We start from the raw sequence: 27,871 nt of genomic DNA, 5'->3' as shown, positions 1-27,871 counted from the left end.
CATTACTGGATGTGCTGTGAGTTTAACCTGCATCTTTAGACAAATCCTGACTCCTGAGTATTTCATTTAAGTTGCACACGTTTTGTTCTTGCACTGATGTTAAATTTGTAGCCATTTTGCACTTTGACAGCCAGTTTGAGATATGGGCTATATTTGAGTACTGTGTGTATAAGATATTTTTCTAAATCAAATGATTCTGACAGTTTTTGCCATTGAAATGACTGGGGAGAAAAGGGTCCCAATCAACCTGAATTCACCCACTATGCTAGTGCACTTTCTTTTATAAATTTGAATTCCGGAAAAAGTGGCTGGTAAAATTGGACATCCACCAGCCACTGTGGCTAAAAAGTTAATTTCCCACCCTGAATACGGCTGTAATATCACATGACAAAAGAACGAACGACTCGAGAGGTGACCTGATCATTTCTGTTTCCTGTACAGAACCTATAGGATGTTGCACATGTGCAGTCAACACTAAATGAGTGAATCTCTCTCTGAGACAGCTTGTTGTTCCATCTTAAAGTCATATTAAAGAATCGTTCAAAATGTTCATGATCGACCCATCACTAGTAAGTAAATACGGACTTGACTCCTTTTACAAGTTCAAGTATTTTTACAACCATAAAGTAAAGTTCCCGTAACACTGCAAGGTGTTTTTTACTCAACCTAACAATAATGTCATGATGAAGCTATGATGATTCTGGGGCAGCGTGTTTCTTCTGGTGGGTCTGAAAACCCCATTTAAAAGCGAATCTCTTGCCACAGATGGAGCAGCAGTAAGGTTTTTCTCCGGTATGCCATCGCTCATGAGTCTTCATGGAACTTAATTGAGCAAAAGGCTTGTCACAATGTGAGCATTTAAAGGGTTTTTCTCCGGTATGCCATCGCTCATGGATCTTCATGGAACTTAATTGAGCAAAGGTCTTGTCACAATGTGAGCATTTATAAGGTTTTTCTCCTGTGTGAACTCTCTGATGAACTTTGAAAGCAAACGGACTAACAAAGCTCTTCCCGCAGTCGGAGCACAGGTACGGTTTCTCTCCAGTGTGAATCCTCTCATGGGTTTTGCAGTGAGTCAAATGATGGAATTGTTTCTCACAGTGTGAACACTGATAGGGTTTGACATCAGAGTGTATTTTTTGGTGTAACTTTAGAGAAGTTGAGTTTGTAAAGGTTTTCTCACATTCACTGCACTTGTACGGCCTCTCAGTGGTGTGTGTGAGTAAATGGCTCTTCAGAGTCGATCCATGGTTGAAGCTCTTCTCACATTGAGTGCATTTGAATGGCCTCTCATTGGTGTGTACGTGTAGATGGGTCTTCAGACCCGATCCCTGGTTGAAGCTCATCTTGCAGTGAGGGCATTTGAATGGCCTTTCATTGGTATGTATGAGTAGATGGGTCTTCAGAGTCGATCCCTGCTTGAAGGTCTTCTCACATTGAGGGCATTTGAATGGCCTCTCATTGGTGTGTGTGAGTAGATGGTTCTTCAGACCCGATCCCTGGTTGAAGCTCTTCTCGCAGTGAGGACACTTGTACAGCCTCTCATTGGTGTGTGTGAGTAGATGGCTCTTCAGGGTCCATTCCTGGTTGAAGCTCTTTTCACATTGACGGCACTTGTACGGCCTCTCATTGGTGTGTATGGGCAGATGTTTATTCAGGTGGGCTAGCCGCTTGAAGGTCTTCTCACATTGATTGCACTTGTACGGCCTCTCATTGGTGTGTATGCGCAGATGATTCTTCAGAGTGGATCTCAGGTTGAAGCTCTTCTCACATTGATTGCACTTGTACGGCCTCTCATTGGTGTGTATGGGCAGATGTTTATTTAGGTGGGATCTCAAGTTGAAGCTCTTCTCGCAGTGAAGACACTGGTACGGCTTCTGCCCCGTGTGGATTCTCTTATGCATTGAAAGAGTTTTTTTGGTGCTGAAATACTTGTCACACTCACTGCAGTGGAAAGTCTTTTCGCTGTGTGTCTTCATGTGAGCTCTCATGTTCAGAGGAGTGGTGAAAAACTCCTTCCCGCACTGTTCACAGCGAAACTCTTTCTTCACGCTGTGCTCTTTCGCGTGAAGTCTCCTCTCTTCTGAGGTAGGAAAGCTGATGTTGCATATCTTGCAGGTGAAGTCTTTCTGTTCTGTTTGTTTTCTCTGGCGTTTCACTATATTTTCCTGTTTGCTGAATGTTTTTCCACAGTCGGTCAGTGTCTGTCGCTCTTTGGATGTAGAAGCAGGTTCTCCATCAGAAGATGAACCAGCGTTGTCATCTGAAAGAAACAAAATGGGCTTAAAAGTTTGAACTTTTTCTATAACTTCTAGAGCTGAACGATCAGTCAAAATACAATTTAAATTGTGATATAGTGTGGTTTAGGGATGAAACGGTATGGAAATTTAACAATCACGATTATAGTGACCCAAATTATCACGGTTTTGTTCAAACGAGATGAAAGTGTTCAAAAAGAACAGATGCACACACTTAAAACATTTCAACAAGTTTTATATTTGAAATTCAACAAACAACAAATAACTAAAGCAGCTCTATGCACTTTTTAAAGCTAGATTCTGTGGGATTTCCTTCCTTAATGGCCGTCGTCAATAGCAACGCATAACGCATAAATAATAATAATTTGTCGGAAATATAATCTCTAATATTATCTCTGTAAATATATTCTCAAGCCCTATTCTCATCAGTGTTCAGCAATCATGCATTTAAATCTAGCATATTTTGTGTTAGAGCTCAAACAGTATCTGAAATAATACATATCCATATTTCCATATGATTTGACAGTTTATTTTATTAAATATCGAGATGTGTGCATCATACCTGACACCTAAATGATCACTTTACAGTGAGTTGAGACTTTCATTCTCTTCAAATGCTATTGAAGTTTGAAACGCGTATAACGTTACCAATGTTGTGTGTAACTTTAGAGACGGTCCCTAAATTTGCCAGCGTTACTCCAGTCATATCAGATGCGCTGTGGTTCTGCTGTGTTTTTTTTAAACTATTTTCGCTGCTGCAATAGAACAAAAACAGTCATCCACTGTATGATGAGTGAATCTCCAGCATACATTGCATGTTTATCTCTGATCTGAGTGCAGATTTCAGCGAGTGAGCGGCGCGCGCTCTGAACATAGACGGCTAATCTAAACGCCTCTGATTATGAGACATAGCATTTATAAACTCAATAGAAACACGTGCGAGTGGTTATAATGTGCAACGCGATTATAACAGATAAGTAGTATAAAGCAGTAATAAGTTCAACAGCAGAGTGGCTAGTGTGCAACCGAAATAACGTTACACCCGCAAATGGCGGTTGTTAATGTCAAGCCCTGATTATTATCCCTTAAATGTCACCCTAGTCTTGACTGAATTTGTTCGTTCGCTTCACGTTATAATTTGCCAGACGTAGTTTTGGTATTGAGGTCAAAGTCCACTTGCCTTGCGTTCGTAGTTTTGAAGTGTTCACCCTATTACAGCGACTTTCTTGTGGCATGTTCTGCAGACAGGGTGACCATCTTCGATTAAGTTTCCCTCAGGACTTTTGTAAAAGCCAAAATATGACCACACCTCAGATTTGGTCCTTTTAGAAGTCTGAACAATCCCCCGAGTGCTGTCACTGCCTTCTGACATTTCTTCTCATTCAAAAACAGCGGTGCGCTGCGCCTGAGCCAGACTGAGGCTGACTGGATTTACCGCGAGTTTTCACAATCGTGATAATCACACGCGGTTTTAATGATAATTAAATTTTATACGATATTACTAACCGTCACTAAATTTTATCGTGAGACCGGTAATCGTTTCATCCCTAGTGTGGTTATCAAACTGTAAAGGCTGTGTTGTAAAAGTCTGATGTGATATTGTGTGTGCTGTTCTCAGTGTCTCAAATTGGCAGAATTCACAAACGCTGCTCCACGTGAATTTAGGTCCTAATACGCATTAGGGCTGCACGATTAATCGATTTCAAACCGAAATCATGATTTGGTTTAGTACGAATGATAATCGCAAAGGCTGAGATTTAACTTTTTTTTTTAATTCAATAAATATATGTCGTAAATATATGAGTCGCTTATACATCAAATATACTAACACGTCAAACATCTTTACAAACTAGTAATCTGAAGCGTTTATAAACCTGTTGTCCAGTGTTTAACATGTTTTTACTCACTTCATATCATCAGTCAAGTGTTTGAAATGTCCTTCTGCGAGCTAATGTTGCTTCTTATCACAGAATGACGCACACTATATTATTTTATGATGAATGCTGTATATCGATTAGCATTGCATTATAAATATACTTTATTATTATGAAAATCCCAGAGATGAAGAACTGAAATACACCATATATTGCCGCTGTCGTGTGTTTGTCTTCATGTTTAATCAGTCAAAGTGTTTTTATCTTCTTTTCTTTTTATTCAGCTACAGCGCTAGCTTCACATTAGGGATTTCCTGAAAACGTTAATACTTATCTGAGGCAAATGTGGAGTTTCTGCTCGAGATGATTGAATGAAACAGAAATATGAATGAAACAGAAGTGTGTTAATCACTCATTAACAGCGTTGAGACAAGTAACTCGAGTTACGTAATCAGATTACTTTTCCAAGTAACGCATTACTTTTAAGGTTACAACAAAATATCTGAGTTACTTTTTCAAATAAGTAATGCTAGTTATGCTTTGTTTGCTTTGTTTGACAGCTCTCGTCCCAATATTGTTGTGTTTCAGTGCGCTGTTGTGGGAAGAGCGCGTCCACAACACATTCTGACCAGCAGTATTCTGACCAGTAAGTTCGCTTGTGCATTTGTGTATTATAAGCATATCTAAGTCGTAATATTAAGTTTATGTAGTATAAACATCTAATTAATCTCATATAGGATGCGTTTCGTTGAGTTAACCCCCTCAAGTCGGCTGTCGCGCTCGGGTGATCGACTTTTTTTCTTATCAGTGCCAAAGAGACTCAAATATCTGTCGTTTTTTATCATTCAGGCAAGTGTTATACATCATTATAATCTGTTAAGTTTCTATTTTTTGTGTGTGTACAGTCACAATAAAAACAAAATGTTTTGCTTTTTACAAAATAAAGAAAACAAACATGATGCGTGATCTGCAGCCTCTATCTCAAAGACGTTCATTCAGAAAGTCTTCAGAAGAGGAGCTCTAGCTTAGTGAATACTTGTCTCACAAACATGAGACATATGTCTAAAGAAACGTTGAAAGGTCAGGTTTTAATCAATGTAAACCAAATCGAACACAAATATGCTGTGCCACTTCATTATCCGCTAATGTGACCACGCCCACGGATTGCGCACTCTTTCAGATTCAAATACTGACGATCCACGTGTCAACGCCCACACATCAACTCATACAAACATCTAGTGAAGCGCTGTAACATTACTTCAGCTACATCGTTTCGAGACGCGTTGAGAAATAATCCTGGAATAATAAACCTAAAGCTGTTCATTTTTTTAAAGCAACAAAAAAATTCCGGCAGATCCGGCGTTCGGACACATGACCCAGGGCTGATTGTAAGGTAGGCTTTATTCTGTTAAGTCTATTCTGTTAGCATCTGTGATTATTAAATGCAAAAAGACCGTTTAAATATGAATCCTGCAGCAAATTAAAATGTCATACACGCAAGACTGTTTAGACAAGATTTATTTGGCCTGTTTTGGACAGATTGTAACGCGTTTATTGTAAAAGGGCCTAGTGTCACATCAATAAAGCTTTTATTTGCAAATGTCTGCTCAGATGCTATAAATATAATACCAGTCAAACGTATTTTTCTTCATATTGATGTTTAAATATTATAGCCTAATGTTATTTTTTTATTTAATATCAAAGTTTGTTTTATCGAGTTTTGTTTTGTAGAAAGTAATTTTTTTTGTTTTGTAGAAAGTGAATTGCTTTCTTTAAAGTGAATTTCGATTTGTATCAATTTTATCTTAATTTTAATTATTTATTATTTAATTTTTTAGCATGAGACTGCTTTCAAAAACAAAAAAAATAGTACCATAGTGGTACAAATAGTGCTTTAGTGATTTTTGTCTTGTTTCTAGTCTAAATATTTAAACATTCTTAAATCAAGATGCATTTACTAGATAAGTACAATTTTCAACTAAATAAGAAGAGCATTTTTTAGTGTAGTCAAATCTTGATCATTTAAAATATAATAGGCCTTTGTTCACTACATTCTAAATAAATTATTCTGGAGTTTTTTTTTGTAGAAAGTGAATTGCTTTCTTTACAGTGAATTTCGTTTTGTATAAATTGTATCTTAATTTGAATTATTTGTTATTTATTTTTTTAGCATGAGACTACTTTCAAAAACAAAACAAAATAGTACAAATATAAAAAAGTACAAATGTAGAAAAATGCTCTTAGTAATTTGTGTCTCGTTTCTAGTCTAAATATTTAAACATTCTTAAATCAAGATGCATTTACTAGATAAGTACAATATATAATATAGACGTTTCATCGGACGCACGCGCGTTGCCACGGTTACGCGCCTGGCCCGAAGTTAACCCTTTAAATGGTTAGTTCACCCAAAAATGAAAATTCTGTCATTAATTACTCACCCTCATGTGGTTGGACACCCGTCAGACCTCCGTTCATCTTCAGAACACAAATGAAGATATTTTAGTTGAAACTGATGGCTGAGAAAGGCTTCAGACAGGCCTCCATTGGCATTCAGTACATTGACACTTCCAAGATCCATGAAAGGCACTTAAAACGTCGTTACAAAGTCCATCTCACCACAGTGACTCTACAATAATATTACGATGCGACGACAATAGTTTTTGTGCGCAAAAAAAAATCAAAATATCGCCTATCGGACGTATCGCCTGCGATAATTAATGCGATATGGCTCAGCTTGTCAGTGAACTACGGCTCTGTGTAGTAAATGCCGCTCTATCTGAAAGCAGGTGATGGCAATTTACTACTAATCAAGGAACCGGCTTTACTGACGAGATGCGCCTAACAATGTCATGCGATATATTGCCCAGCCCTACCGAGAAGAGATTTGTTTACCAGCAGAGGAAGACGCGCGTATCCAAGCTGTTGGATTCTACATTGATCGTGCTTTAGGTCTCGGCGTAGTTCTCAAAATGGGGTTAAAGTGTGTATTTCATGGATTCCCGAACGCCGGCGCTACGTCATATTCTCGCGCATGCGTCGTGGAGGCACACACGGAAGTTGGATAAAGGTGTTGTTTTAATTTTTTTAGCGCACAAAAACTATTGTCGTCGCATCGTAAAATTATTGTAGATCCACTGTGGTGAGATGGACTTTGTAACAACGTTTTAAGTGCCTTTTATGGGTCTTGGAAGTGTGAATGTACTGAATGCCAATGGAGGCCTATCTGAAGCCTTTCTCAGCATCAGCTTTACACTAAAATATCTTCATTTGTGTTCCGAATATGAACGGAGGTCTGACGGGTGTCGAACGACATGAGGGTGAGGAATTAATGACAGAATTTTCATTTTTGGGTGAACTAACCCTTTAATTTTAAAGCAAATGTTTTTGTTTTTTCAAACATCATGCATAAACGTTTTTCTCTCAAAAATGCAAGATTGTACATACATGTTGCTCACATATTATGGTAGCCCAGTTTGTGCTGAATACGGTGTAATTACACTTTTGCCATTAATGTGTTTATAAGCAACTGAAAAAAAAACACTTCATTGTACCGATGATCATCTTCAGTTTCAGCGCGCGCTCTCAAACAGGGGAAGACATGAGTTACAGGTCTTCAGAACTTAGTTCACCTGTGTGTGATTTTGTGCAAATATAAGTTGTAATATTATATTTATTTTGTATAAATATCTGATTGTTCGCATATATGATGCGTTTGGTTAATTAAAGGTCCCGTTTTTCGTGTTTTTTTGAAGCTTTGATTGTGTTTACAGTGTGCAATATAACATGTGTTCATGTTTCGCGTGTAAAAAAACACAGTATTTTTCACACAATTTGCTTATCTGTATACCGCTGTTTTCACTGTCCTCAAAACGGCTTGAAAGATTTCCCTGTTCTATGAAGTCCCTCCTTCAGAAACACGTAACGAGTTCTGATTGTGCCAGCGGTTCCCGTGTTGTGATTGGACAGCAGATTAGCGCACGCAGAGCGCACGTTACCGGAAAGGTCACGCCTCTCACCATAACGGGGATGTATGCGCTCAATGATCTCTAAGTACAGCGGCCCTGGGAAAGCCAAACAAAGGTAACTTGACTCTGGGATGAAAATAACAGCGTCTCGACGACATGGCAACAAACAAACTCTACAAACGCAACCGAACGCAACACTTCCTCTACTCCACGCGGGAGCAACAAGACCACGCCCCCTTTTTAGCATACTCTTGTGGGCGGAGGTTAGTTGACAAACTGCTCTACTGACGTAATTAAAGCAGGAAGTACAGGGATGTAGTCCTAACCAGCCGTTCGCTGTAGGCTTTGAAAGGGAACTTCTGTTAAATAAAATATCTCGCTTGGCATTGAACTTTGAGCTTTATCATTTTACAGGTATTATATATGCTCTAACAGCAACATTACACACTAACTAAAGTTTGAAAAATGTTCTTCGTGATGGGATCACGAAGAACAGGACCTTTAACCTTCTAAGTGCTTCAGTTTATGGTTGCTCATTCTCTTCAGCGCACAGCTCAAACAGCAACGTTATTTGATTGACTAATATTAAAGATGTTTACTATTACTGTAATATTCTACATATATTTTTTCAAAAACACTGAGGCGTTATTATTAATAACTAGCATTTTTATTGTTCTCGTATTATTTTCATCATCAATATGGTTTGATTATTATAATTTCCTTATTGTAAAGAGTTACCATTTTTTAATAAAGTAAGTTGGCCATAGGAGTGTAAAATTTATTTGAAACGTTAAGGAATCTTACACTGGGTCAAACTAGGCTACTGTATTGTACAGTATATGTTTGATTTATGTTGAAGTGTTTGGGACATGGCTTTTAATGGTGAGCCTTTTGTTTTAGTAATGGCTCTCAAAGTTGATTAAAATTTATATTTATATTTATCCGCCAATATATTGGGTATCGGCATTCTAATATAAAACAAAATTATCGGCCAAAATTCTAATATCGGTGCATCCCTACTAAAAAGCTTCACCATATTATAATGCATTACTTAACATAACTTTCCCCAACACTGAATGCTCACTACATCCTTTTTTGGGTAAATAAAAATAATATTTCTCTGTAAAGAAATGTATGTTATCCATATGTTTTTCCTCCGGTGTACAGGAGTTTTTTTTCACCACAGTGGATACATAAGAGGCTCATAATTCAAATTAAAGACATAGACTCGTTCATGATTTTGCATCCCTCTGACAAAATTTTATTTAATTTGTTGCATTAAGAATTAAAAAATTTGTCACAGGATTTATTATAAAATAGTATATTATTATTATAAAAATCTTAGACCTTTCTACTGATTTATAGTCAGACTGCAGCATTAACCATGCAGTTAACATTTTGTTACACCTTTACTTATTGATTATTTTGCCTTACGTTTGTTCTAGAGACATGTTACAGCTTTTTGATAAAGCTATAATTGTTTCCCTTTGGAAATACGTTTCAAATTCACACTGAACGCATTTATGAATTTAAAGCGTGTCGTGATAGTTAATAATACACATGATATCTTTACAACAATAATAATAATAATAATTCTGTTAATTCAGCATTTCTGGTAAAAAAAACCCCCAAAGAAACATACCTGAAGGAACAAAATCATCATCATCGTCAACATCATCATCATTATTCTGATCTTCATCCTCCTCCTCCTCATGGCTGTGTTGTTGTTCGTCTGCTGTGGTTTCGTCTCCTCTGCTCTCTATCAGGTTGCTGCAGTCCACCAGTTTGACGGAGCACATCTTCAGCGGCGTCTGCAGCATCTGCTGTTCTCCAGCGTTACAGTCAGAGGTTTGATCAGCGGATCCATGATCCTGAGCGTCAGTATAACACAGTAAAGTGAGGCTGAGCTCTGAGTCCTGTGTGTCTCTGGATCTCCAGACTGAATCCTGAGCTTCTGTCCCATCAGTCACACACACTGAAACCTTCTCCAGATCCTGACAAACACATCACAGATAAACACAAATAAAGATCAACCTGTTGATATTAGCCTCATTACTCAGCTGTTATCTCTAGAGGTTATATTGGGGATTTGATGGCATATTTTGCTGCTGGCTTAATTTGAGATGTGCATAAGAAGTGAGAAGCTAACAAAACTTTGGTTTGATTGAGCTGAAGGATGAAATGATGAGCCGCTCAAACCTCTCTGTTGGGTTTGTCTCCTCTTTCTCTCAGCTTTGCCTCCAGTGACGCCACCTCTTTCTTCAGCTGACAGATTTCACTGATGAAATCCTCAATATCCAGCATGGACAGATCAGTTCCTACTGATTTACAGCAGATCATATCCATCTGCGCTTTTATGGTCAACATCTGAAGACAAACACATTGAAGAAAGTAACATCTTATTTGAGAGAAAAATGTATTTCAGATGTAAATGTAGCTTTGTGTAACAGCACAAAGCAATAATATTATCAAATGTTATATGATATTACATGCAAATATTAAACATGATAGGCTATTGTCAGATTTCTACACATTTTCCCAAAACTGTGAGAACTTTAAAAGTGCTCAGCATTGAAAAGTAACCATCATCACCGGTAACTGTTGTGTACTACAAATATCAGGGATAAAACATGGATACTGTAGTAAAACAATAGGACATTTCTTATTGTTACTCCAGTAAAACTATGGAAATATTTTTAATTTGTTGAGGGTGCGAGGAAAAACTTCATTCAATATCATTAAATAACTACAATAATAGTAACAGCAAGCATATAAACAGCGAAAACACAAACAATGTAAAACAGATTAAACTCACCGTGTGTGTGCTCCAGTCTTTCTTACTTCGGTGGTTTTACCGGTGGACTAATAGCGTCACAGCGCCTCCTACAGTACGAGCGATAAAGTTATCAGAAGAAGTGAAGGTCCGGCTGGTTAGGAGAGCTTCACCAAACCTAATTTCTCCTATTTAAAATAACATTGTATTTCAGCAGTGTTGCCGAGAGACTATACAAACACAACGTGATTATTAAATAAAGACAATAGATAAACGACCGTTAGTCAGTCACCCCGTAGATCAAAATGACCGTTTTTGTATTGCGAGTTCGCGGCTTTCTGTGGAAGAGGCAGTAAAGGAAGATATGTTCCAGACGCTTTCTATTTTAAATAAATGCTGTTCTTCACTCTTTCTGTTGATCTGAGTCCTGAAAACACTGGATATCACTTCATTAAGCAGCACAAGCATCTTCAACTGCTAGCCTAATAAGATTTTATAATTGCAAAGATTTCTTGAGCACCAAATCGGCATATTAGATTTCTGAAGGGTCATGTGACACTGAAGACTGGGGTAAAGGCAGATCAAAATGCAGATTTGACTCACTGAACAAAAAAAAGATTAACATAAAACAGTGATAAATTGGAATAATATTTCACAGAATGTATTGCTGTTTTTACAGCGATCCTCCAGCGAACGCAGACAAGCAGGCCAGCCGCACACACACACGCTCCCTGAGACAAATGGAGAGATAACATGATAAACTTGCATTTTTAAATGTATTGCATTCCTTTATGAATATCTGCCTTCTTTCAGGGTCTGCATCGCGGTGTGTCCTAGCGTCAACATCGCCATTTTGCTGACAAATACATGCAAGCTACTCTTTCTTGAACAAATAAATTCATAATAATAACTTGTTAATTTTAAGTACAAATACATGCTGAAAACATTTATCTAGTTTTTATGTCCACTCTGTGCACTAACGGGTGTTTTAAAACATTGAAAATGTATAAATAACAAAACATATATTTTGGTAAGGAATATTATAAATAAGAATATGCAACAGTATTGAAACTTTTGGAATTTGTTTGATTTGTATTACTATGTGGCTGAAGTTATGCAAGCTTACTTGGGGATGAACTAAAATCAGAGTAATTATTTATCTGGGTACATTATGGGGTTCTATGGTAGAGGGGATTTACTTTGTAAGATGAGCATTTAGAAACAAGTATTAGCCCATTTTTATACAAAATATACCACCACGTTATGTCATGAGGACTCAAATGTCACCGGATGCTAGGAATGACCCATAGGCAGGTTTATTGTCCCATAGGCGACATTAATGAATTAGTTAGTTTTTAGCTGTAATTTTTGTACTTGTTTTGTCATGTTCAGTGCACCATTACTTGATTTCCAAACATTACTGTACATGTTGTGTATTGTATTTCCGCGTCTGAATCAGTTCAGCTCTGTAACATGACCTGAGGTAAATAACAGTCATTTCTTGACCTGATGTGGTACTGCCATGTTTTTCAGTTAGCATTACTGCTAAAAGAAGCTGTGGCCGAGTTCTGTGTTTACATGAGACCAATGTGACTATAAACAGAGACTTCCCTCATCTGTAAATGTACAGTGAAGGTAAAGTAGCTAACACTTTTCCACCCAGAGTATTAATTTCTACCGAGGTCTTACCTATCATTGTGGCACAAATGCTCTGGAAGAACACAGATGACATGGACAATTAAAAACAGTGTAAAATGAAAACTAAGCTTTCTTTATTAAATGAAACCCATCTCCAAAGAAAACCAGTCAACAATAAAAGGTTTCAACTGCCTTACAATCATCCTTGAGCCACTTTCAAACACATAAAACATGTTTAACGCCATTATGACATTCAGGCACTCATAGATGCCATTTTATTTTGAGGCTTTTTAATAGTTCAAATTCTGTCAAGTTTAAGATACAATCATTGTTCTGCTCTGTTGTTTCAATTCATACTCCCAAACCACATGAAAGCTTAATGTGACACTGCACCCTACTGGCAGAAAGAGCCCAATGTACAGTTGCAGGATGAGATGATTTACTGATGAAATGATTATATGGCAGGGGTGTCCAAATTGAGTCCTGGAGAGCCTGTCCTGCAGAGTTTAGCTCAGACTTAAATTCAACACACCTGCCAAGAAATTTCTAGTATTGCTACTAAGACATTGATTAGCTGGTTCAGGTGTGTTTAACTGGGAATGGAGCTAAACGTTTCAGGACAGTGGCCCTCTAGGAGCATTTTCAGGCTTTCGCACCGGGTTGTTATAGGAACTCAGTTAAGGCTACAACGCACCAGGGGTAGTAGCCTTAACTGAGCTTTTAAAAAATGGCGGGTGTTTTGCATTCGTTCAGCCAATCAGCGTACACTTGCGTCACTGGTAGTTCTTTGTGCTGAGTCAGACCCTACTCTGAAGTAGGAGCTAATTTAGTTCCCTTAAAAAGCGTTCCTAAAATAAAGATAATTTCCAGTTTCTGCTGTGTGAACATGCCAAAAAGCGTACTTCCACCAACAGTTATGGGAACTACGAAAACGTCCTCCTGGCGTGAAAGCTCCCTACAATGATTCTGGAGCAGTTTGTTCTTTAGCGTGTTTGTTCTGGTGGGACTGAAAACTACCTAAATAAGCGAATCTCTCGCCGCAGATGGAGCAGCGGTAAGGTTTCTCTCCTGTATGAACTCGCTCATGAGTCTTCAGGACGTCTAATTGAGCAAATGTCTTGTCACACAGAGAACACTTGTATGGTCTTTCTCCTGTATAAATCCTTGTGTTTTTGTAAAGTATTAAGTTTACTGAAACTCTTCCCACAAACGCTAAAGGGATACGGTCTTTCTCCAGTGTGAACTCTCTGATGAAGTCCAGATCGAGTCGGATCAGAAAAGCTCTTCCAGCAGACGGAGCACAGGTACGGTTTCTCTCCAGTGTGAATCCTCTCATGACAAACCCAATAAGATTTGTGACGGAATCGCATCACAGTGTTTGCACTGATATGGTTTCTCCTCAGAGTGCATTTTTTGGTGTGACTTAAAGACAGCTTGAGTTTGTAAAGGTTATCCCACATTCGCTGCACTGGTACAGCCTTTCATTGGTGTGAACACCCACATGGACCATCAGATGGGGTTTGTGGTTGATGCTTTACTCACAGTGAGGGCACTTGTACAGCTTTTTGCCCATGTGGATTCGCTTATGAATATCAAGATTCCCTTTGGTCCAGAAATACTTGTCGCATTCACCATAGTGGAAAGACTTTTCGCCCATGTGGATTCGCTTATGAGCATGAAGACTTCCTTTGGTGCTGAAATACTTGTTGCACTCACTGCAGTGGAAAGACTTTTCACTTCATGTGAGCTCTCATATTAGAAGGAGTGATGATATAGTGATGAAATCCTTCCCGCACTATTCGCAGTGAAACTGCTTCACACTGTGCTCTTTTGAATGTTTCCTAATTTTTAAGGTAGGAATGCTGATGAAGTCTTTCTGTTCACAGATGAAGTCACAGATGAAGTCTTTCTGTTCTGTTCTGTGGTTTTCTCTCATGTCTCGCTAAATGTCCCTGTGAGCTCAATGTTTTCCCGCAGGCGACGCAGGAAAATCTCTTGACCTTCAGCTGATCTTTTGATGTTGAGGTTGTTTCTTCACAAGTAGATGAACCGCCATTCGCATCTGAAAAAAAAAAGTATTAAAATGTCTAACTTAAAATGAACACAAATAGATTTAATGAATAATACACTTAAAATCATATAGAAATTCTATAATATCTGTTTATAACTTCTAGAGCTTAAAAAATTATCAAAATAAATGTGAAATTGTGATGCAGCTCATGTGTTATCAACCCAGTGTTAAATCAACTCTGCCCAGAGCACATATGGTCCCACACTACAAAGTGTTAAAGTAACATTAATAAATGACTTTAATAATGAATGACCACTTTTGGTCAGTGATGAGATTAGTGAATTATTCTATATTACTATAATACAAGTTATATCACATGATGAACTTTGTCGTGCTTGTGTTTCTCTTTCCTTCATTGATTCTGCTTGTTAACAACTGGTTTCTTCAATAATACTCAATCATCACTTAATTATCTCATTAACTCCTCCAACTCTGATTCAGTTTTACACTTAACAGCCTGTAGTGTGCACACTGAGCAGTGTTAATTTCTTCTGGGCTAACCCATGTGAGGCCCCGCTAGCGGGACGATGACAGTTAAGGGGTTAATTCATCTATTTATCCTCTCATTAACTTTAACTCTGCTTCAGTGTTACTTTAACACTCTGTAGAGTGGGACCATATGTGCTCTGAGAAGAGTTGATTCAACACTGGGGATTTTGCTGTGCACATTTTTACCCAAATTCTTACCATGTTTTGCCATAACAAAAGATAACAAATGGAAGAAACATACCTGAAGGAATAAAATCCTCCTCCTCCTCATGACTGTGTTGTTGTTGTTCGTCTGCGGGGGTTTCGTCTCCTCTGCTCTCGATCAGGTTCCTGTAGTCCACCAGTTTAACGGAGCACATCTTCAGTGGCGTCTGCAGAATCTGCTGTTCTCCAGCGTCACACCCAGAGGTTTGATAAGCGTCCTGTGTGTCTCTGGATCTCCAGACTGAATCCTGAGCTTCTGTCCTGTTAGGCGATAACAGTATAGGACCCAAGACGAGTTGTGAAGAATGAAGTCCAAGAGTCAGGAGTGCAATTAAATAAAGAACAATTTACTGAAGAAAAGTTTGCAGTTTCAAAAGCAGAAGCCAGCTTCAAGTCTCACAAGGAGTTTGTAGGCCGCGCTCTCCCTCTACCAGTCTATCGTACATACAATATCTCAACAATTATACTCTTTTCAAGGTCTAGCCACGTCATTACTGCAGGCTGAATGATCAAATTAATGGAAAATAGATAGTCCTAGTAAATTTCCACACATTGTCAGTTAATCAGATTCACATGTCCATAGATCACTTGTTGACGTTTTCACCCCGGAATTAGGCGCGTAGTGCCCTTCCAAATCTGGAGCAGGCGCCAGCTTGCCCAGAAAACAAGTCCACCCATCTCTTAAAATGCCCGTAATCCACCTCCAATACGATCTGTAACACAGAATACTACGCACATACACAGAGACACAGTCTCTCCAAGGTTGGAGTTGGTTGAAAAGAAAGTTTCCCAAAACATACTGATAACGTGCTTTCTCTCAGTGAGAGGTACAGACAATAGTACAGGAAATATTTATCTTGATTCTTTAGTGTTTCAGTAAAAGGAAATATAAAATGAATATGATATAAAATGAAAGACGAGAAGGTGTCAGTTTTAGTTCTGACAGGGGAGATCTAAGGCTGCTCAGAGATTGGTTGTAGAAGTCAACCGATTTGGTGACTGTGGAGAGATGCTGGAGCTGAAGTGTCCAAGTAAATCTTTTTCCTAAATCATATTTGACGGATGTCTTTGGTGTGGGAAAAGGGGCGTGGCAGCTCCATTGAGACCTTGTGGTCAGACACACCCAGATCTTACACCAAAAGGTTTCTAATACGGGGAGAGTTTGAGATGACCAGGTCCAGGGTGTGCCCCTAGAATGTGTGGGGACATTCACATGCTCTCCAGTAATTGAAGAAACTCAGCTGCCAAGTGGCAGGAGGGGGTGTCTACATTAATATTAAAATCTCCTAATATTAACATGTTGGCAGAAGTAGTGCAGAGTGTTGTAAGAAAGTCCAGCATCTCTGCGATGAAAACTGAATTTGTTTTGGGGGGGCTGGTAAATGAGGAGTATTGTCAAAGAAAAAGGGGGTTTACATTTAAAAGCAAGGCATTCAAATGATGACAATGTAGGCAAAGGGAGAAGAGACAGCTCCAAGTTTTTCTATGAATTAGAGCTAAGACCAGTCTTACGGTTCTCCAGGTAGCTGTAACCAGAGGGGCAGACTTCATTAAGTGCTGAGTAAAAAGGCTGGCTGGTGATATGTTTCCGTTATGCACATAAGGTCTAATCCCTTAACCATGATGTGGTCTTGCATGAAAGATGATTTATTTGTGAGGGATTGTGCATTAAAAAGTTATATTTTGAACCCCGTTGATTGGGTGGTGCATCTCGGTAGAGGCCGTAATTCACTAAAATCCACTACACGTTTTCTGTCATGTTTTGCGCTAAGAGATCTCGCAGTGTTTTCCATGCAGTCCGCTGAAAGTGTTCAGGCCGATGGTAAACAAACCTTCGACGGGAGCCTCTATGGATGTACCCAGTCGGCGCAGAAGTCCATGTTCCTTGATGACCACAATGCACGCCAGAATGGTGCGGTTTTTGAGATTTAGCAGCTGCGGAATGGAATATTTGAGCTTCATGGCGGTCACTGAAAGGTTTTGCCTGGAGTTAGCCATTAGACAAACACAGAGCTGGAACACTGTTACAGCAAGAAGATGGTCCATAGCATGGCAGAGGAGTGCATGAGCCAACTCCCAGCTAGCAACTGCAGAAGCAGCGGTGATAGGCTCGGGGCCAAATCGCAACGGGACAGCTGAGTGGCTGCCCGAGAAGTACACATTGCAGCATTAGCCTGAGGTGGATCGGAAACAGCCGATATTTAGAAGAGATAGCAATCGGCGAGTACATGTCCCCCAATTGGGTAACAAACCATAACAATCCATGCAAAAGGATTGAGATGGAGAAAGCGGCAGAGAAACGGCGAACAACTAGCCTGGTCCTACCAGACTCTCGTCCATTTGATTTGTACACAGAGTCTGGCCACTCTTCATTGACAAGTGTTAACTTCCTTGAAGGTGGGAACTCTGTTGAAGTCCTGCCCGGAGCCACTCTGGATCTGCCATAACCAATCGCTAACCTTTGGTCGTGACGTATGTCTTCTCAAACTAGCGCACAACATCAGCGTCATCATTCTCAGCCACCCCCTCTGTTCGCTGATCCTTTTGCAAGTTCAAGTATTTTTACAACCATAAAATAATGTTCCTGTAACACTGCAAGGTGTTTTTTTACACAACCTAACAATAATGTCATGATGAAGCTATGATGATTCTGGGGCAGCATGCTTCTTCTGGTGAGTCAGAAAACCCCATTTAAAAGAGAATCTCTCGCCGCAGATGGAGCAGCGGTAAGGTTTCTCTCCTGTATGCCATCGCCCATGGATCTTCAGGTCACTTGATCGAGTGAAACTCCTGCTACAATGTGAGCATTTAAAAGGTTTTTCTCCTGTATGAATCCTCTGGTGCATTTGTAAGCCACTTGCATTAGTAAAACCCTTCCCACAATCACTACAGGGATACGGTCTTTCTCCCGTGTGAACTCTCTGATGAACTTTGAAATAAAATGGACTAGCAAAGCTCTTCCCACAGTAGGAGCACAGGTACGGTTTCTCTCCGGTGTGAATCCTCTCATGGGTTTTGCAGTGACTCAAATTATAGAATCGTTTCTCACAGTGTGAACACTGATACGGTTTGACATCAGAGTGTATTATTTGGTGGAACTTCAGAGATTTAGAGTTTGTAAAGGTTCTCTCACATTTGCTGCACTTGTACGGCCTCTCATTGCTGTGCAGGAGTAGATGTTTCTTCAGACTGGTTTCGTATTTCATGCTTTTCTTACAGTGAGGGCACTTGTATGGGCTCTCATTGGTGAGTATGAGTAGATGGTTCTTCAGAGCCGATCCGAAATTTAAGCTCTTCTCGCAGTGAGGACACTGGGACAGGCTCTCATTGGAGTGCATGGGTAAATGGCTCTTCAGAGTCAATCCCTGGTTGAAGCTCTTCTTGCAGTGAGGGCATTTGAATGACCTCTCATTGGTGTGTACGAGTAGATGTTTCTTCAGTTGATATTCCTTTTTGAAGGTCTTCTCACATTGAGTGCATTTGAATGGCCTCTCATTGGTGTGTGTGAGTAGATGGTTCTTCAGACCCGATCCCTGGTTGAAGCTCTTCTCGCAGTGAGGACACTTGTACAGCCTCTCATTGGTGTGTGTGAGTAGATGGCTCTTCAGGGTCCATTCCTGGTTGAAGCTCTTTTCACATTGATGGCACTTGTACGGCCTCTCATTGGTGTGTATGGGCAGATGTTTATTCAGGTGGGCTAGCCGCTTGAAGCTCTTCTCACATTGATTGCACTTGTATGGCCTCTCATTGGTGTGTATGCGCAGATGGTTCCTCAGAGTCGATCTCTGGCTGAAGCTCTTCCCACATTGATGGCACTGATACGGCCTCTCCCCCGTGTGGATTCTCTTATGCATTGAAAGAGTTTTTTTGGTGCTAAAATACTTGTCACACTCACTGCAGTGGAAAGTCTTTCCGCTGTGTGTCTTCATGTGAGCTCTCATGTTCAGAGGAGTGGTGAAAAATTCCTTCCCGCACTGTTCACAGCGAAAATCTTTCTTCACACTGTGCTCTTTTGCGTGAAGTCTCCTCTCTTCTGAGGTAGGAAAGCTGATGTCGCATATCTTGCAGGTGAAGTCTTTCTGTTCTGTTTGTTTTCTCTGGCGTTTCACTATATTTTCCTGTTTGCTGAATGTTTTTCCACAGTCGGTCAGTGTCTGTCGCTCTTTGGATGTAGAGGCAGGTTCTCCATCAGAAGATGAACCAGCGTTGTCATCTGAAAGAAACAAAATGGCCTTAAAAGTTTGAGCTTTTTCTATAACTTCTAGAGCTGAACGATTAATCCAAATTGAAAGGATGTGTTGTAAAATGTGTTGTGTTCTCCGAGAAAATCAATAATATCAGAAATGCGATCAGCACATCCTTGAGTTGCTCTGGGGTGAGTCAGATCAGACCACAACCTCAGAAAGTTACTATGATGGTAAAATTTTAGAAGAAACGGTACTGCACCTTAAAACATCCACCTGCGCCCTTGACACACTCCCCACTTCTTTTTTCAAAAGTGTGTTTAACTGTTTAGAAGCAGATCTCCTAGAAGTGGTACACCTCACTTCTTTCTGGGACTTTTCCAAATTCCCTTAAAACTGCAGTAGTAAAGCCTCTCCTTAAAAAGAGAAATCTGGATAACTCCATACTGAGCAACTACAGACCAATCTCAAATCTCCCCTTCATAGGCAAGATCATTGAAAAAGTTGTTTTCAGTCAGCTGAACAAATTCTTGAACTCAAACGGATACTTTGACAATTTTACCGTTTCGGTACAGGGCTTTCGGTTCGGTGCACGCGTGTGCAATCTTGCGTGTGCAACGGTTTCCGAGTGCAATCTTTAACTTAACAGTCATAGGGCTGCCACTAACGACTATTTTTATATCGATTAATATATCGACTAATTTATCACAATAATTTTCAACAATTTTACTTAAAAACATTTAATTTAACTTACAACGTTGGCCTTCAGTAGTGTACTATAAAAAAAGAATAAATGTAAACAAGCCCTTGACAAAACGTAAAACTAAAAGAGTAAAAATGTAAAAAGGTACAAATTTGTAAACCAACATAACAAAAAAAGAGAATATCAGCAAATACTTTTTATATAAAGAATAGTGTTGTCACGATACCAAAATTATGACTTCGATACGATACCAGACTAAAATACCTTAATACAGATACTGAATCCATACTAGGGGTGGGCGATATCTCGATATTTAAAATATATCGAGATATTTTTTAAACACGATATGGATTTTGACATATCGTATATATCGATCTATTGTAATTGTTTATATTTAATTCTGATTCCGCCACTTTGCTTGTTTGCCTTCTCTGTGCTGTGCTCACCCCCGCTCGCGCGCCCCCCGCCTCCTTGCTTTTGTTCCCCCTCCCCTCGCGTGTTGTCATGGCGGCGTCCGCAACCAGCTCGGAGGCTACAGAACTCGTCTCCATTATATGGAGATACTTCGGTTTTAAGGCGTTGGACGAACAGCAGACAGATGTCTACTGCCATGAATGCCGACAGTTGGTTCTCAAACACTTGATCCAAGATACAGTTTACCTAGGCAGCATTACTTTGCGAGACAAGAACTCTCGCGACTGTACACTACGGAGAGAGAGCGGCTTGCTTGCTGGAGAAGGTTACTTACTATGCCCTTGATATGAGTTGTTTTATTTTTGAATGAAAATTCATTATTTGCATGCGTTTTAAAGCCTTGCGCGTAGGGCACCGTGCGCTCCTGAGCGCGCGCACTAAAAGCCTGTCAAACAAGTGATTACTGGACTAAATCTTACTGCGCTAATACTGTCAAATACACACAAGGTTAACATAAACACAGTCGGTTATGTGTAAAGTGAAAGTAAAATCGGCGTGTGTTTGTATATTAGATGCGTGAAAGTCTTAAATTGACAGCAGGGCAGCCTATAGTGAACACGCTGCCGCTTGTCCTTAAAGGGACAGTTCACTCTAAAATGATGTCATTATTTACTCACTCTAATGTTGTTCCAAACCTGTATTAATTTCTTCTGTTGAACACAGACAGCTGATGGTAGCGATTGACATCCATATTATTTCTTCCTACAATGGGGACCAGCAACTGTTTGGTTTCCAATATGCTTCAAAATATATGTTATGTCCAACAGAAGAAAGAACTTTATTCAGGTTTAAAACAACTTGAGCGCGAGTAATCAATGACAGAATTTTAATTTTTGAGTGAACTATTCCTTTAGTGGTTAATAAAATAACAAAAGACAAAGACAAAATCATTCACGGCTCTTGACTGAAAAACTAATACAGTAGCTTTAATAAGAATCAATGTATATTTTTTAGGGAAGTCTATGTAGTGTTTTATTTTTACATTTATTAATTCAATTTCATACTTAAATGTTGCTGTACAGCTCTGAGCTGCCAGTGTAAATCTTTATAAATATATATTTATTTTATATTATACAGTACACTAGGAATGTGTACAAGGTTTTTTAAAAGTAAAGTTAAGTTTAAGTAAGGTTTTTCAAGTCTTTTAAGTAAAATAAAGAAAGAGTTTTGCAATAAAAAAAATAGTATTTTTTCCTCCTTAAGCTCTTGCTGTTTGGCTAAGAATAGAATAGCAAAAATCTGATGCGACTAGCCATCAGAACCCCACCGAACCGAAAACCGTGGTAAAAAAACCGAGGTGTGTATTGAACTGTGGACTAACTGTATTGTTGCATCCCTACTTTGTTCCTACATGAACTGCCTACCTCTTTGCACTTCAATAAAAAAAAAGACTTTGTGGTATTTGGCATATTTGTTTTTGCAGTAGTTTTTGGGGGGTTATTTTTCCTGTAAAGATATCGAGATATATATCGTATATCGAGATATAGCAAAATATATCGAGATATATTTTTTGCTCCATATCGCCCAGCCCTAATCCATACCATGGCAAAAACAGTAAAAGTAATTGAATAATATGACAGAACTTACTATTCATTGTTTTAGGGTTAAAAACCCCCTAAAAACTCACTTGGCTGGGATGTTCCTGCCCTGCCCTGCCCTGCTTCACAGAGAATATTAGGTCCAGCCCTTTAAGAGCTGCAAGGACCAAATTCATTGTAACAACCGATTTCTCATTCAACTCTTGCTGCGTTCCAGTTTTTATTATGCCCTTCACTCGTTAACTTCCCTCCGTCTCGTTCACTCGGATGTGCGTCATTGCTTACGTTGCATGAGTGCCCACTACTGGAGGAACCTTTGCAATGAACTGAACTGGAACGTCCTAAGCCCTGGATCACTTCGAATCAACTATGGAGTTGATTTATTTATTATTTTTTACCAAATTGTTTAATGCAGCATTATATATGTATATAGGTGTATTTGGGTTGTTTTAAATGTTTTTAAAAATAATAAAAATATAGTTGTTCGTGGTGGGGTAAATTAAACGCGATATGCGGTGACGTCACAATCGTGTTGCATTGTGGTATATGAAGCTGCCTGAAGTGTACATATGAAGTAGACTCGTCTCGGAGGGTCTGTCCATATAAACTTCACTTGTCCACTTCACGAAGTGGAACGCACTTCAAAATGGCGGCGGGGATTCCCCCGAGGGGTAGTGCTTAGGGAATTTCGCAAGTGCGTGTCTAAAATTGGAGTGGAACGCAGCATCTGTGTATACGTTCACTAAAGACATGTCCGACTGCGTTTCCCTGAATACTCGCTAGGACGTGCATTTTAACATATTTTTTACCATTCAAAACCAATTTTTTTCAAACGTGCGAGCACGTCCTGGCCGCGCCGCACTTTTCTGTTGCGTTCTTTTTCCTGAGCTGCTCGTATATATTTGACTGTTCTGCTTCCATTGTTTAGTGAATGGTGGGAGCAGAGCTCACACACACGCAGTTGTTTGTATCGACCAATCGCGACAGGCCTAAACAATCTGCTTGTTTTAAGCGCAGAACACACTTCAATCCGAGCTCCCACACAAAAATATTATATACTCAGTCCATTTTATCACGAAATTCAAACTATGCCGTTTTGACGCTCTTTAATGTGACGTGACTGGGCCGCACGAATGGGCCGCACGACACGCACGCGTGAACATGATCATCTGTGAACGTGATCGATCATCTCTTCCTAAAGAATAAACATGAATGAACATCTGAAGGTATGTTGAGGATACATTATAACTTACTGGCACGTATCATACGTGGCGTAAAACATTTAATTTAACTTACAACGTTGGCCTTCAGTAGTGTACTATAAAAAAAGAATAAATGTAAACAAGTAATGTAACACAATACTTTTCTTTAAAAAGTAACTAAGTACCGCATTTAGTTACTTTTTAAGGGAGTAACAAGATATTATAATATAATTACTTTTTAAAGTAACTTTCCCCAACACTGCTCATGAATGCTCACTCCATCCTATTTTGGGTAATAAAAAAAATAGGAAAAATACTACATTCCATATATTTCTCTCTAAAGAAATGTATGTTATCCAGATGCTTTTCCTTCGAAGTACAGGAGTTTTTCCCCCCACAGTGGATACATAAGATGCTCATATTTCATATTAAAGACATAGACTCGTTCATGATTTTGCATCCCTCTGACAAAAATTAAGACATCTTTGTCACATTAAGAAATTATCACAGATATTTATATTATATTTTATAATAAATCCTTAGACCTTTCTACTGATTTATAGTCATAGGCTGCAGCATTAACCATAAAGTTAACATTTTGTTACACCTTTACTTATTGATTATTTTGCCTTACGTTTGTTCTAGAGACATGTTACAGCTTTTTGATAAAGATCTAATTGGTTTCCTTTGGAAATACGTTTCAAATTCACACTGAATTCATTTATGAATGTAAAGTGTGTCTGTGTGTCAAAATCTTGATTAAAATTGAAATATTCATCAAAGACATTGTGATGGTTAATAATACACATGATATCTTTACAATAATACAAATTCTGTTAATTCAGCATTGCTGGTAAAAAAAAACAAAGAAATATACCTGAAGGAACAAAATCGTCATCATCGTCAACATCATCATTATTCTGATATTCGTCATCATCCTCCTCCTCCTTTAAGCTCTGTTGTTGTTGTTGTTCGTCTGCGGTGGTTTCGTCTCCTCTGCTCTCTATCAGGTTCCTGCAGTCCTCCAGTTTGACGGAGCACATCTTCAGTGGCGTCTGCAGCATCAGCTGTTCTCCAGCATTACAGTCAGAGGCTTGATCAGCGGATCCATGATCCTGAGCTTCTGTCCCATCGTTCCCATTGTCATCAATCCCATCATCCTCATGGTTGTGTTGTTGTTCGTCTGCTGTGGTTTCGTCTCCTCTGCTCTCTGTAAAGTTGCTGCAGTCCTCCAGTTTGATGGAGCACATCTTCAGTGGCATCTGCTGTTCTCCAGCGTTACAGTCAGAGGTTTGATCCGCGGATCCATGATCCTGAGCGTCAGTATAACACAGTAAAGTAAGGCTGAGCTCTGAGTCCTGTGTGTCTCTGGATCTCCAGACTGAATCCTGAGCTTCTGTCCCATCAGTCACACACACTGAAACCTTCTCCAGATCCTGACAAACACATCACAGATAAACACAAATAAAGATCAACCTGTTGATATTAGCCTCATTACTCAGCTGTTATCTCTAGAGGTTATATTGGGGATTTGATGGCATATTTTGCTGCTGGCTTAATTTGAGATGTGCATAAGAAGTGAGAAGCTAACAAAACTTTGGTTTGATTGAGCTGAAGGATGAAATGATGAGCCGCTCAAACCTCTCTGTTGGATTTGTCTCCTCTTTCTCTCAGCTTTGCCTCCAGTGACGCCACCTCTTTCTTCAGCTGACAGATTTCACTGATGAAATCCTCAATATCCAGCATGGACAGATCAGTTCCTACTGATTTACAGCAGATCACATCCATCTGCGCTTTCATGGTCAACATCTGAAGACAAACACATCTTCATTACAATAAAGACACATTTATAATGATCTGACACTGATCAAACTCAAAAAATGACTTTACAATTATGAACAAGAGCAGAACTACAAAGAATAAGAAAATGATTGTAATTTCTGAGAATATTCAGACATTAATTTGATAAACAAATTAACATGTTTTTGTTTAGTTTCAATATTGTAAGAGGACCATATCTTAAATGTAGCAGCTGGATTTAATAAACGCAGATTTCAGAAATTAAACAAGATATTGTGATACTTAAACTCGTTTCTAAGCAGCATTTAAAATTAAATAACGTGTTAACTATGGTTGTATTACAAATATCACATCTGCTGTAGTAAACAATGGTTACATACCCAAGCTAAACATATGGTTACTGTGGTAAACAAACTCATGTTTAATTTGTAAAAAAAAAAAAAAAAAAAAGAACAAAGAAAGATGAACAGCCAAGAAGTGGTTCATTTAAGCTCATTAAAACATTAAAGACAGTAAATCAACAATCACATAAACAGTACCTCAGTCTCAGAGCGCCAGGATTCGCTCTTTCTTCAGTGGTTTTACCGGCGGACTGAAGAGCGTCACAGCGTCTCCTACGGGTTCCCGTAACAAACACTAGATATCTTACACAGCAAACTCTCTCCGTCTTTTACTCAATCAAAAGCACCCTCGATTTCTTGATTTCCTCCTAGTGTTACGTTACAGTCGTGAGTATTTCTGTCTGAATCAGTTCAGCTCTGTATGACCTGAGGTAAATAACGGTCATGTCTGTAATATCTTTTAGTAATTCCTAGTTAGCTGTTTAGGCTTAATACTTAGGAAAATAAAGATATAATAAAGACACAACACACCACGAGTGTTCACTGTCAAACTGTCTTCTTATTCTCTTCTTTTCAGGGTCACAACTAGGATACAAGCGTACAGGGCTCCACCTAGTGGTAAGTACCAGCATATATCACATCTCCCTTTTTTTTTTTTTAAACACCATTTACCACAACATAACCTTGTTACCAAATCTAATTGCAAATTAGAAAGTCAGTATAGTAATTCAAATCTAAAAAAACAACAACCAAGTTACAGATGAACAGAATTCAGTCTCTACTTTACTTTAGTTAACAACTAGTGTATTTTAGCAAGAATAACGCTTTGGAGGTCTAACCACTCTACCAGAACGTGTGACTTTCACAGTTTCTTCAACAACACCTTCAGGCATTGAAGACATCTTTTCAGGTGTTGGTAGAGGTGGCAAGGCCTGTTTTGTAACCACCACATCTGGAATACAGTCAGCTATAACTGGATTGAATGAGTCCTGAATGTGTGAATTCTGGAAACTCGACTCTTTCGTCTGGAGCAGGTGTTTTCGATTTCTTCTATAGATTTCTCCACCCTGTGTTTGAACCAGGTATGACCTCGGCTTGTCAAGACTTTTTACCACTACCGCTGGCTGCCAACGATTCTCAGCTCTCAGTCTCACCCTTTCTCCTTCACTCAGAGTAGGCAGGTTTCTTGCCCCACGATCATAGTAGAACTTTTGCTTTAACTGCCTGTCCTTCAGGCTTTGCTGAACATCTTTGTGCAGTTGCGGCTGAAGCAGTTTACTCGCTGTTGGCAGTCTGCTTTTCTTTAATATTAATTTAAAATTAATGTGTTTTTCCTACTCTGCATACTGTATTTATGATTATAATATAATCTCAACAGCTGGAGGAGGTGACTGTACTGCTGCTTCAGTAGAGCATAGCGAGCCGCATACCACTATGGCTAATGTTGTAAGTTAGCTATATATTGTTAATGCTAAATTATTAATATTTATTTGTTTACAACAAATTGACCTTATGTATGAAAGATGTAGAAATTTGGCAAATCTGTAATCTTTACTTTTACTGTTTCAGTGAGTGTACTTTAATAAGCAGTAAAATAATTGTAGGCAATCATGTTAAAAGATATACAGATGAAATGTGTAAGGGTTAGATTGTATACAGTTGATGGTTTGCAGTGGCAATACTCCATTATTCACTGCAAGGCAGGGCCCCAAAATTATCCTGCTTAGGGCCCCCAGATTTACAGAGCCGGCCCTGGGTTCCATGAACGTCTATATCCGACGTGCAGAACACGTCAAAAACAGACGTCATAAAAACTTTCATTCTGGCTCCTCAGTGGACGTCTTTTCAACGTACGCCTCTAGGGGCAAAGACATTGAAAAGACGTATTTTGGACATAACTTTGCTCAGTGGGTCCAGACGCGCGTCAACGCGCCTTTCCATTGACTTAACATTGAATTCACTCGCTCCTGACGCTCTATTCGCGTTTGGTGTGAACGCAGCATTACACCGTCAACATCGACTACCGCAGCAAGCTTTTTCAAACTTTAAAGTCATAATGAAATCAAAATTGACACTATTTACTTTGTTAGCGCACATTGCTAGTTTTGTGGTAAACAATTAAGTGTGCAAGTAACTTAATACACAGAAAAAAATGTTTGTCGTGGTAATCTTTAATTAAAATCTTAAAATTGGCTCTGGAATGGAGTTTGACGGCTTGTGTTGAATATCCATAACCACTCCCCTCCAACTGTCAGTCTGCTATGAGCGAGGGATCCCAGCCAGCAGAGCCATGTGGGGCCCAAATAGACTTGCCCAGATGAAATGAACACTGCTTAGTGTGCACACTACAGGCTGTT

At 39.1% G+C, this 27,871-nt stretch overlaps 3 protein-coding genes across 3 annotated transcripts in view; 1 reads left to right on the top strand and 2 right to left on the bottom strand.

Annotated features, from left to right (window-relative positions):
• LOC307123536 (adhesion G protein-coupled receptor E5-like) overlaps nt 1-27,871 on the top strand; it is a 224,242-nt gene that overhangs the window by 77,839 nt on the left and 118,532 nt on the right. The gene's annotated exons all lie outside the window — the stretch shown is intronic.
• On the bottom strand, nt 255-10,956 carry LOC307123539 (uncharacterized protein). The gene is made up of 4 exons (XM_079812096.1): nt 10,913-10,956; nt 10,297-10,464; nt 9,740-10,091; nt 255-2,263 (listed from the first exon to the last, which is right to left on the bottom strand). Exons 2-4 carry the CDS (start codon nt 10,462-10,464, stop codon nt 690-692), a joined length of 2,094 nt encoding a protein of 697 aa, XP_079668222.1. The 5' UTR covers nt 10,913-10,956; the 3' UTR covers nt 255-689.
• On the bottom strand, nt 12,614-26,100 carry LOC307123538 (uncharacterized protein). The gene is made up of 5 exons (XM_079812095.1): nt 25,713-26,100; nt 25,015-25,182; nt 24,251-24,809; nt 15,310-19,485; nt 12,614-14,570 (listed from the first exon to the last, which is right to left on the bottom strand). The coding sequence occupies exons 2-4, from the start codon at nt 25,180-25,182 to the stop codon at nt 17,912-17,914; spliced, it is 2,301 nt and encodes a 766-aa protein (XP_079668221.1). The 5' UTR covers nt 25,713-26,100; the 3' UTR covers nt 12,614-14,570; nt 15,310-17,911.

This window comes from Gobio gobio (assembly GCF_949357685.1).
Source record: "Gobio gobio genome assembly, chromosome: 3".
NCBI classification, from domain to species: Eukaryota; Metazoa; Chordata; class Actinopteri; order Cypriniformes; family Gobionidae; genus Gobio; species Gobio gobio.
This window is presented reverse-complemented; position numbering and strand designations above follow the sequence as displayed.